At 46.8% G+C, this 12415-nt stretch overlaps 1 protein-coding gene across 1 annotated transcript in view; it reads left to right on the forward strand.

The window, feature by feature from the left end:
* zc3h3 (zinc finger CCCH-type containing 3) overlaps positions 1–12415 on the forward strand; it is a 178997-nt gene that overhangs the window by 103514 nt on the left and 63068 nt on the right. Inside the window, exons 7-8 of the mRNA XM_033020431.1 lie at positions 9250–9337; positions 11196–11354. Of these exons, the coding sequence (XP_032876322.1) occupies positions 9250–9337; positions 11196–11354 (247 nt within the window). The remainder of the gene's footprint in view (positions 1–9249; positions 9338–11195; positions 11355–12415) is intronic.

Consider the following 12415-nt stretch of genomic DNA (forward strand, 5'->3'; position numbering starts at 1 on the left):
AGAGAATTCCACAGACTTTCCCCTGAACTTTTCTTATCCATGTACCTGTAACAAAGGTTTCTCATTGTAATTATACCTGCCTCTACCACCTCCTCTGGTAACTTGTTCCATCTGTCCACCACCCTCTCTCTGTGTGGAAAGACTTGCCCTGCAAATTCCCTGTCAATCTTTCCCCATTCACCCGCCCACTCTAGTTTTACACTCCCTAATCTGGGAAAAAGACTGACTGTTTATTCTATCTAAGCCCCATTATATAAACCTTTATAAAGTCATCCCTCAAACGACTTTTGTTCAAGAAGGAACTGCAGATGCTGGAAAATCGAAGGTAGACAAAAATGCTGGAGAAACTCGTTTGAAGAAGGGTTTCGGCCTGAAACGTTGCCCATTTCCTTCGCTCCACAGATGCTCCCTCACCCCCACTGAGTTTCTCCAGCATTTCTGTCTACCCTCAAATGACTTTGATCAGAGGAAAACAGTTCCAGCATATCTGGTCTCTCCAATAACATACAAAGCCAGATGAAGGGCAATTTATTTGGCCAGAGGGTGGTGAATCTCTGGAATTCATTGCCACTGACTGCTGTGATGACCTAGTCATTGGGTATTCTTAACACAGAGATCGAGAGGTTCTTGATTAGTTAAGGGCGTCAAAAGTTATGGAGAGAAGGTAAAAGAGTGGGGATGAGAGCGAAAAATAGATCAGCCACGATCAAATGGCAGAGCAGACTCGATGGGCCGAATGGCCTAATTCTGCTCCAATGTTTTATGACATGGTAGGTCCTCCTGTCCAGGCAACATGCTTCTAAAATGTTAACATTCTCTCGAGCTTAATCCCATTTAACCTACAGAACTACACACAGTACTCCAAGTATGGTCTCACAACGTTCTGTAACACTGTAATATGCCAACTGTTGTTCTCAATGCAACAGAAACACAAAAAGTAATCATTGCTATAAGCAATTTTTAAAAATGCATTTGTGCTCCCTGTAGTAATACTTGCGATAAGTTTTCACACTTTCTCAATTGAAGTTGAGTGCGTGTTGATGAGAGTTGACATGTGTGTAAGAGTCCATATGGTGATCTTGTGCGGCTGCCCTTGTGCAGAGAAACACACGTTAATTATTGATTCTAGACTTCTGGATTTGAATTTGTTGCAGGGACATCAGAAAGCATGAAAATTGTGATGTCTTTTGGTATAACAAATATATTTAACGTAGGGACATTTAACGCAGGAGACAATTTGCATGTTAAAGTAATGTAGGTACATGGGAGACAGGTCATCTTCCATCATATGTCATTAAAAACCGTGTTCTTTGAAAATCTGTCTTTATATTGGGTATTCTGTAATTCTTCACTTTGTCATGCTCAGGGTGTTTACAAAATCACTAGTTGCCTTTAACAAGGGTCTGAAGAAGGGCCTCGACCCGAAACGTCACCTATTCCTTCGCTCCATAGATGCTGCCTCACCCGCTGAGTTTCTCCAGCATTTTTATCTACCTTTGATTTTTCCAGCATCTGCAGTTCCTTCTTAAACAGTTGCCTTTAACAAATATGTTTTCTCACATGTAACACAAGAAGCTGGAATGGTGATTAAAGTATTCCTATTCCATGAAAAGATGGCAATGGAATGGGCAGCAGGGTAGAGCTGCTGCCTCACGGCACCAGAGATCCAGGTTTGATCCTGACTACGGGTGCTGTCAATAGACAATAGGTGCAGGAGTAAGCCATTCGGCTCTTCGAGCCAGCACTGCCATTCAATCTGATCATGGCTGTAAGTTCTGACCTCAGGTGCTGTCTGTGTGGAGTTTGCATGCTCTCTCTGTGACCACGTGAGTTTCCTCCGGGTGCTCTGGTTTCCTCCCACGTCACAAAGACGTGTGTGTTTGTAGGTTCATTGGTCCTCTGTTAATTGTGTAGGGAGTGGATGAGAAAGTGGAATAATGCAGAACTTATGTGAACGAGTGATCGATGGTTGGCGTGGACCTGGTGGGCCGAAGGGCCTGTTTCCATGCTGTATCTTTACATTTTTGCATGTTAATTGGCTTCTGTAAATTGTCCCTCGTGTGTGGGTAGTTCGTCTTGTTTCCACTCTGTATGACTAAACTAAAGGTCTTCAGACATGTGGTGACTATCCATACTTTCCCAGAGCATGTGAAACATTTATCAATTTGGAGTTATTAGTTGGGGTCTAAGAAAGGGTACAAATCCTCCTTCACCCTCCACAGATGCTGCTTGACCCTCTGAGTTCCTCCAGCACTTTGTTTTGCTGGAGATATGAGTTACAAGGTTGCTTTTTCTGCTTGTTGCTGTTGAAGAACTAGTGACGCTGAATGCTGAAGCATCTTTTAATACAGCTCCTTAAGCATGACTGAGATTGGGATTATATCCGTGAGCAACTATCGGCTGGGTGGCACAGCGGTAGAGTTGCTGCCACACAGCGCCGGAGACCCGGGTTCCATCCTGTCAATAGACAATGGACAATAGTTGCAGGTGTAGGTCATTCGGCCCTTCGAGCCAGCAATTCGAGCCATCACTGTGATCATGGCTGATCATCCACAATCAGTACCCCGTTCCTGCCTTCTCCCCATAACCCCTGACTCCGTCCGCTATCTTTAAGAGCCCTATCCAACTCTCTTGAAAGCATCCAGAGAACCGGCCTCCACCGCCTTCTGAGGCAGAGAATTCCACAGACACAACTCTCTGAAAAAGTTTTTTTTCTTTCTTTTTTTGTCTGTGCATGACCTGCGTGGGGTTTTTCCAAGATCTTCTGTTTCCCCCCCCCCCCCCCCCACACTCCAAAGAAACACAGGGTTGTAGGTTAATTGGCTTGGTGTAAATGTAAAAATTGTCCCTAGTGTGGGGAGGATAGTGTTAATGTGTGGAGATCGCTGGTCGGCGCGGACTCGGTGGGCCGGAGGGCTTGTTTCCGCACTGTATCTCCCAACTAAAACTATAAAATGTAAAGCCACAGGTCACAAGAGCCACCAGAGAGTTGTGAATTTGTGGAATTCCCTGCCACAGAGGGCAGCGAAGGCCAAATCACTGGATGGATTTAAGAGAGAGTTAAATAGAGCTCTAGGGGCGGGTGGAATCAAGGGATATGGGGAGAAGGCAGGCACAGGTTATTGATTGGGGACGATCAGCCATGATCACAATGAATGGCGGTGCTGGCTCGAAGGGCCGAATGGCCTCCTCCTGCACCTGTTTTCTATGTTTCTAGAACTTGGCTGATCAAACACATGGGAGTAGTCTTTATTTTAAAATCATTCATTTTTCCTTTCCCTGATTAACTAATTGCTGTTACACTTGCTTCATATATGCTGCGTAATGTGGACTCAATGTCATGGTTTACGGCCACTTTATTGTTCATGAATTAACAACCTGGCTCACTCAACCAATGTTTCTAATTTCTCATGAGTTCTAGTGCAGTGTCCTCCATCGTATTGCTTATTCAGCCTCCTCAGGGATGTATCAAAACTGAAAGTAAAACTCTGTCTCCTTCTCACAGAAGATTGAATATATTTCGGAGAGCAGTTTATAATAACAGGAATATATGCGAATGATATGAAAATATGTGGAAGGGCAGGTGGTGGAGAGAAAGCGGGGACTCTGCAGAAGGACTTGGACTGGTTGGGAGAGTGGGCAGAGAAGAGGCAGGTGGAATATAGTGTAGCAAAGTGTGGAGTCATGCATTTTGGTAGTAGGATTAAAGGCATAGAATATATTCAGGGCTGCCAACTCTCACGCACTGAGCGTGAGACTCACGCATTTCGGCAAATTATTTGGCTCTCACGGTGATCACAGATTTCGCACGCTCTGTGATCAACGAGAATTTCAAAATCTCATGGGACCGCGGATGTTGGAGAGCCGGGACTGAGTGAGGGATGGAAGCAGAAGCAGCAGCGTGGGCAGATGCGGACGGGGTGCTGGGGCTGGCGAGTATTTGCCGGGCTGGCGAGTGTTTGCCGGCTGGCGAGTCGCTCGCTGCAGCTCCGGCCATGGAGCAGCCTCAGTGCAAGAGTCCCGGGCCATCGGAGGCGTTGTGCCACTGCCGTTAGAGTCTCTGCCGAATTTGCTCTGGTGACCAGCATGGATCAGGCTGCAGAACTTTAACTGCAGGAAAAATGATCCCAATGTTGGGGGAGTTCAGAACCAGGGGTCACAGTTTAAGACTAAAGGGTAGGCCAATTAGGACTGAGATGAGGACACACTTTCTTCACGCAGAGAGTTGTGAATCTGTGGAATTCTCTGCCACAGAAGGCAGTGGAGGCCAATTCACCGGATGGTTTCAAGAGAGAGTTATATTTAGCTCTTGGGGCTCGCAAAATCAAGGGTTGTGGGGAAAAAACAGGAAAGAGGTACTGATTTTAGATGAGCATCCATGATCAAATTGAATTGCAGTGCTGGCTCGGAGGGCCGAATGGCCAATTCCTGCACCTATTTTCTATGTTTCTATGCTTGAGTATATGGCAATAAAACTCAACCACTTGATTTTGAAGCATTCATGCATGGTGGAGGTATAATGTAGTCAAAGAGTGATACAGTGAGAAAACAGGCCCTTCGGCGCAACTTGCCCACACCCGCCAACATGTCCCAGTTACACTACCTCCGTATCCCTAAAAACCTATCCTATCCATGTATTGGTTTACATGTCCCTGCCTCAACTACCTCCTCTGGCAGCTTGTTCCATACACCCACCATCCTTTGTGTGGAAATGTTACTCCTTAAAAAGTTATCTCTTAAGGTAATTTACCTTAAGTTACCTCTTAAGGTAAGTATGAAATCATACTTCTACAATGCACTAAAACATGATTTTAATACATCAGATTTCAAAAAAACCCTACCGGGGGAGGGGGGACACCCCCCTTCCCACACCCTCCTCCCACTCGGTCGCTCCACTCCCTCGCCAGGTACCCCCAAAGCGAGTGATCAGTGATCGCTCAGCCCCCCCACTTATAAAAACGCTCCATGGCCCCTGGTTCAGACAGAGAGCACTGCCAGATGTGAGCGGGGAACTGAGGCCAGTTGTCCGTGATGTCTGGATCCCAATGCTCAGTGCTTCGTGTTTCGGAGTTGGCTAATGTTATTGGTTTGTAATTAGCCTGATTTGTAATTAGTTGACAAAACCTTAATTTATTAATCCGGAATATCCAGGGGGATGGGATAAGTGTAATATTAAAATGACATGCAAGGTGTCAGGCTGTCTGTCACAACATACTGCCCCGAGAAAGTGGGATAACAGAACTAGTGTGAACGGGACAAAAATGCTGGAGAAACTCAGCGGGTGAGGCAGCATCTACGGAGCGAAGGAAATAGGCGACGTTTCGGGTCGAGACCCTTCTTCAGACTGATGTGAGGGTGGGGGGGGTGGGAAGAAGATAGGAAGAGGTGGAGACAGTGGGCTGAGGGAGAGCTGGGAAGGGGAGGAGAAAGCAGGGACTACCTGAAATTGGAGAAGTCAATGTTCATACCGCTGGGGTGTAAACTGCCCAAGCGAAATATGAAGTGCTGCTCCTCCAATTTACAGTGGGCCTCACTCTGGCCATGGAGGAGGCCCAGGAAGTCAATGTTCATACCACTGGGGTGTAAACTGCCCAAGCGAAATATGAGGTGCTGGTCCTCCAATTTACGGTAAAATGTGGGTGATCAGTGGTCGGCGAGGACTTGGTGGGCCGAATGGCCTGCTTCCATGCTGTATTTCTAAACTAAACGATCTTTGTGATGCGAGCTGCAATTGAGTATCGCAAGTTTTCAGAGTGGAGACTCAAGAGGCTGCATCTGCCGGAATCAGTTTCTTCCCACACCCCAAAGACGTGCAGCTTTGTAGATTATTTGGCCCTCTATAAATGTCCCCTAGTACTGTTCCTTTATTTCTATTGTCCATAACAGTGTTGGTGCTTTGAAATAAGCAAGAATAGAAAATTAAATGTGAGATTTCAAATAAGGGGCAGAAAAATAAATTTATACACTCAGACAGTTTGGAAACAGTACAAATCCTTCCAGACTTAGAAGCTCTGACAGAAACTCTGTAAGCATTGAGTGGTGGGTTGGGAAGGTAGAAGGTGAGATGGGAAAGTCAGGTTAATTGACACAGTTGCACGTTCTGGTCAGATACCTAATTTAATGTCTTGACTTTGTTCCCTCTGTGCGTTATGCCGCTGTGGAATCCTGTCAGTTTTGTAATGCCTTAGTGGTAAAATGATGGCAAAATTCACTTGACATAAGCTTTTACTTGCAAGTGAACAGACGGAGAGGCAGCTTTGCAACACCTTAGTCACTGATGACTGCAGTCAAGCACACACTGCATCTTGTGTAATTAAATAGCACTCCCTCAGTCTCAGGCATAGACAGGTTGTTGTGTAACCATGCTTCTTCTGTTGCTTGCAAAGTCCCACTTCTAATCCATGGTTTGTGTAAAATGTGCCCTGTTTTAGCTTTGCTGTAGTTTAGTTTATTGTGTCGTGTACCCAAGGTACGGTGAAAAGCTTTTGTGTTGCGTGCTATCCAGTCAGCGGAAAGACCATAAATGATTACAGTCAAGCCGTCAACAGAGTTGTGAGTCTGTGGAATTCTGATCAGCCATGATCACATTGAATGGCGGTGCTGGCTCGAAGGGCCGAATGGCCTACTCCTGCACGTATTGTCTATTGTCCACAGCGTACGGATACCGATGTAGCTTAGTTTATTGTCACATGTACCGAGGCACAGTGAGAAGCTTTTGTAGCGAGTGAACCTGTCAGTGAAAGACACAACGGGCTTACAATCGAACCATCTACAGGATAAAGGGAGTAACCTCCAGTATACGCTGACTCATCATTGCCTGTCATTCATCCACAGCGGTAGCATCATCGACTAGTTGAAAGTTGGAATTACACAGTCATGGGTATAGAGTGAGTAGAGAGGGGACTGAGCACACAGCCTTGAGGTACCCCCGTGCTGATAGTTATCGAGGGTGAAGGGTTGTTGCCATCCACCACGCCTGTCTGCTTTTGTTATGTGTTCTAAACATTGGAACGTGCATTTTTCATCCAAACCCGAAACGTCACCTATCCATGTTCTCCACAGATGCTGCCTGAACCGCTGAGTTACTCCAGCACTCTGTGAAACGTCACCTATCCATGTTCTCCACAGATGCTGCCTGACCCACTGAGTTACTCCAGCACTCTGTGAAACGTCACCTATCCATGTTCTCCACAGATGCTGCCTGACCCACTGAGTTACTCCAGCACTCTGTGAAACGTCACCTATCCATGTTCTCCACATATGCTGCCTGACCCACTGAGTTACTCCAGCACTCTGTGAAACGTCACCTATCCATGTTCTCCACAGATGCTGCCTGACCCGCTGAATTACTCCAGCACTCTGTGTCTTCCCCTTATGTTTACTTTGATAGATCAGGCATGGCTTGAACAGGTCATAACTTTAGGATATCATGTGACAAGGTTTAAAGGAGATGTGCTGGACATATCCTTTACACACTGACTGGTGGGTATCTGCAATGTGCTGCTGCTGATGCAGGCTGATACGATAGTGGTTGAAGAGGCTTTTAGATAAACGCATGGATGTTCAGGGAATGGGTGGATATGGATCACGTGCAGGCAGTTGGGATTAGTTCAGCACAGACATTGTGGGCCGAAGGGTCTGTTCCTGCTCTATGGAAAAACTCAGCAGGTCAGGCAGCATCTGTGGAGAACATGGATAGGTGACGTTTCATGTCGGAACCTTTCACCCTTCTGAAGAAGGGTGTCGACCTGAAACATCACCTATTCCTTCTCTCCAGAGATGCTGCCTGATATGCTGAGTTAATCCAGCATTTTGCGTCTAACTTTGGTGTAAACCAGCATCTGCAGTTCCTTCCTACACATCTGTGGACAGAGGTATAGTCAACATGTATGGGCCTGCAACCTTTTGTTAACATTGTTTTTATTTAAAGTATGTTATCAGTGCCCACTAAGATATTGGCTGTCAGCTATAGTCGATTGTTAATATTCTTGTCAGCTGTATTAAAAGTTGTGAAATCAAGCTCAACTTCTCTGGGTTAGCATCTAGTACAATGCTGAGGAAATGCCACATTTTTATATTTGAAGATGTGAAAACAAGACACCTTCTGCCCTCTCATCTAGTTGTAAAAATCTAGAGGTGCTGTTTTGAGATGTAGTAACGGTTGAATAACCCCTGGTATCCTATTGTCTGTTGTCTATCCTGGTAATTTGAATTTCACGGTACCTTAATTGATACATGTGACAATAAACTGACCATGAAACCTTAACATCTCAACAGCACCACAACAAATTATCTGGTCATTATCACATTGCTATCTGTGGCTGAGCCGAACCGAAGATAGACACAAAAAGCTAGAGTAACTCAGCGGGACAGGCACCTTACCCTTCCATTTCCCCCTTGTGTCTCCCTCTCCCCTGACTCAGTCTGAAGGAGGGTCTCGACCCGAAACATCACCCATTCCTTCTCTCCAGACATGCTGCCTCCAGAGTTACTACAGCTTTTTGTGTCTACCTACAAACCGGTACGTCTTTGGAGTATGGGAGGAAACCGAAGATCTCGGAGAAAAGGGAGAACGTACAAACTCCGTACAGGCAGTACCCGTAGCCGGGATTGAACCCGGGTCTCCGGTACTGCAAGCGCTGTAAGGCAGCAACTCTACCGCTGCGCCACCGTGCCTTCATCAGAACGCTTCAAGTCAAGTCAAGTCTATTCGTCACATACACATACGAGATGTGCAGTGAAATGAAAAGTGGCAATGCTCGCGAATTGTGCAAAAAAAACTACAAACAGAATGGAACAGAATCACAAATTCACATATTACATATTTGTGGGAGGAAAAAAAAGAAAAAACAGCAATTTTAAAAAGACACCACACAACAGTAAATTTGTACAGTAAGTTAGTCCCTGGAGAGATAGGAGTTTACAGTCCTAATGGTCTCTGGAAAGAAACTCCTTCTCAACCTCTCCGTTTTCACAGCATGGTGACGGAGGCGTTTGCCTGACCGTAACAGCTGGAACAGTCCGTTGCTGGGGTGGAAGGGGTCTCCCCGTGATCTTGTTGGCTCTGGATCTGCACCTTCTGATGTATAGTTCCTGCAGGGGGGCGAGTGTAGTTCCCATAGTGCGTTCGGAGTGTAGTTCCCATAGAGCGTTCGGAGTGTAGTTCCCATAGTGCGTTCACTTTCACCTCCAACGTGCTGGCTTGTGATTGTGAATTTATAAACCACTGGTTTTCCTCTCTTGTTGCAGCCGTCAGAGCGGAGGCTGACTTTGACAATGGTGACCTCTGCCTGCCCAGCAGCCTGACCAAGATGTTCACTCACCGCCACATCGCCAGGTAAATTCACCTCACTTCTTACTGTTCTCCAGATATGCACGGTTATGTGATTACTCTAAAGACAATTTCAACATTCAGTGTGGAATTTGTACTTTGGACTCGGCATCTTGGTCGGCACGTATACGTTGGGCCACAGTATGACTCTATACATTATTGGGAATGGTGTTTTTCCCTGAGGTCACAAGGAATAGGAGTAGAATTAGGACATTCGACCCATCAATTCTACTCCACCATTCAATTATGGCTGATCTATCGTCGACACAAAATGCTGGAGTAACTCAGCGGGACAGGCAGCATCTCTGGAGAGAAGGAATGGGCAACGTTTCGGGTCGAGACCCTTCTTCAGACTGATGTCAGGGGAGTGGGCAGGACAAAAATAGAATGTAGTCGGAGACAGTAAGAAACATAGAAACATAGAAATTAGGTGCAGGAGTAGGCCATTCGGCCCTTCGAGCCTGCACCGCCATTCAATATGATCATGGCTGATCATCCAACTCAGTATCCCGTACCTGCCTTCTCTCCATACCCTCTGATCCCCTTAGCCACAAGGGCCACATCTAACTCCCTCTTAAATATAGCCAATGAACTGGCCTCGACTACCCTCTGTGGCAGGGAGTTCCAGAGATTCACCACTCTCTGTGTGAAGACTGGTGGGAGAACTGGGAAGGGGGAGGGGATGGAGAGAGGGGGAAAGCAAGGGCCACTTGAAGTTAGAGGTCAATGTTCATACCGCTGGGGTGTCAGCTGCCCAAGCAAAATATGAGATGCTGTTCCTCCAATTTGTGCTGGGCCTCACTCTGACAATGGAGGAGGCCCAGGACAGAAAGGTCAGATTGGGAATGGGAGGGGGAGTTGAAGTGCTGAGCAACCGGGAGATCATGCGGACTGAGCGGGGGTGTTCAGTGAAACGATCATCGAGCCTGCGCTTGGTCTCGCCAATTTACAGGGGTTGATACCTGGAACAGTGGATACAGTAGATGAGGTTGGAGGAGGTGCAAGTCAACCTCTGCCTCACCTGGAAAGACAGTTGGGTTCATTGGATGGAGTTGAGGGGGGAGGTAAAGGGACAGGTGTTGCATCTCCTGCGGTTTCAGGGGAAAGTACCTGGGGACGGGGTGGTTTGGGTGGGAAGGGACTAGTTGACCAGGGAGTTGCGGAGGGAACGGTCTCTGTTGAAAGCAGAAAGGGGATGGAAGGAGATGGGAAGATGTGGCCAGTGGTGGGATCCCGTTGGAGGTGGTGAAAGTGTTGGAGGATTATGTATGCGACGGCTGATGGGGTGGAAGGTGAGGACAAGGGGGACTCTGTCCTTGTTACCAATGGGGGAGGGGGAACAAGAGCAGAGCTGAGGGATATCGAGGAGACCCTAGTGAGAGCCTCATCTATAATGGAAGAGTGGAACCTCTGTTTCCTAAAGAATGAGGACATCTCCGATGATTTAGTTTGGAAAACCTCATCCTGGGCTCAGATGCGGCGTAGACGGAGGAATTGGAAGTAGGGTTAGAGTCTTTACAAGAAGCAGGATGGGAACAAGTGTAGTCTACATAGCTATGGGAGTCAGTAGGTTTGTAGTAGATGTCTGTCGATAGTCTCTCCTGTGATGGAGAAGGTGAGATCCAGAAATGGTAGGGAGATGTCGGAGTGGTTTATTGGTGAATTGGCTTTGTTAAATTGTCACTAGTGCGCAGGATAGTGCTAGTGTGTGGGATGATCGCTGGTCAGCATGGACTCAGTGGGCCGAAGGCACTGTTTCCGCGCTGTGTCTCTAGTCTAAAAGTAAAGCCTATATTAAATTGACAGTGAATGGAAAATTGCAGTTGGGTTTTGTGTAATCTAACTAAATGTTGTGTCCCTGTAGCCGTGCGGTGCAGCGCAGCCTGGCTATCATCAGAATGGCCAAGCAGAGAAAGTCCAAGAAGAAGGAATACTGCATGTACTACAGCAGGTTCGGCAAGTGCAACCGAGGGGACGAATGCCCCTATATCCACGACCCCGAAAAAGTTGCTGTGTGTACAAGGTGCAGCCACACTCATGAATCTGGGTTTGACAATCATTGCCGGGTGTCATTTAGTCTGCTCATTGATGGCTTCAAATAATTAAAAAAAACAACCAGCAAATCATCAGAAAGCATTAGACAATAGCCAATAGGTGCAGGAGTAGGCCATACAGCCCTTCGAGCCGGCACCGCCATTCAATGTGATCATGGCTGATCATCCACAATCAGTACCCCGTTCCTGCCTTCTCCCCATATCCCCTGACTCTTCTATTTTTAAGAGCCTTATCTAGCTCTCTCTTGAAAGCATCCAGAGAACCGGCCTCCACCGCCCTCTGAGGCAGAGAATTCCACAGACTCACCACTCTCTGTAAGGAAAAAGTGTTTCCTCGTCTCCGTTCTAAATGGCTTACTCCTTATTCTTAAACTGTGGCCCCTGTTTCTGGACTCCCCCAACATCAGGAACATGTTTCCTGCCTCTAACGTGTCCAAGCCCTTAACAATCTAAAAGCATTAAGCACAGTGCAGGGAAAGGAGCAGCACAGTGGTGCAACAGTAGAGCTGCCAGAGGAGGTAGTTGAGGCCAGCACTATCCCAGCATTTAAAACACATTTGGACAGGTACCTGGATAGGGATAAGGGTCAGCCTTTGTCATAGGGACGAGCTCAGATGGGGCATCATGGTTGATGTGTGAGTTGGGCCGAAGGGCCTGTTTCCGTGCTGTGTTATTGTGTGACGTCATCGTACTGCTTCCTAACTCAGACCTCCCCTCCATCACCATGCCATGGTCTCCTCTGTCTGACTGAACCACTAATCCTCCGTTCCATTCAGCAGCATTGGCTAAATCCTGACCATTTTGCCTTTATTTTCTACAAAGTCTGAGCAAATCTGTGGCCGCAGAATCATTCCTGTCTGAATCTCAGTGACATGTTTGACCCCAACATGAACATTGCACAACATATCTAAGCTTCACCAAGACCATTTGTTTCCATTTCAGCAACATCACCTTATCCTGCCCTTGTCACAGATAGATAATTCTGCTCGTGAAACCCTTCTCTGTGGCTCTAGAGTTAACCGTTCTAGAA

The sequence above is a fragment of the Amblyraja radiata genome, chromosome 4 (genome assembly GCF_010909765.2).
Source record: "Amblyraja radiata isolate CabotCenter1 chromosome 4, sAmbRad1.1.pri, whole genome shotgun sequence".
In the NCBI taxonomy this organism is placed as follows: Eukaryota; Metazoa; Chordata; class Chondrichthyes; order Rajiformes; family Rajidae; genus Amblyraja; species Amblyraja radiata.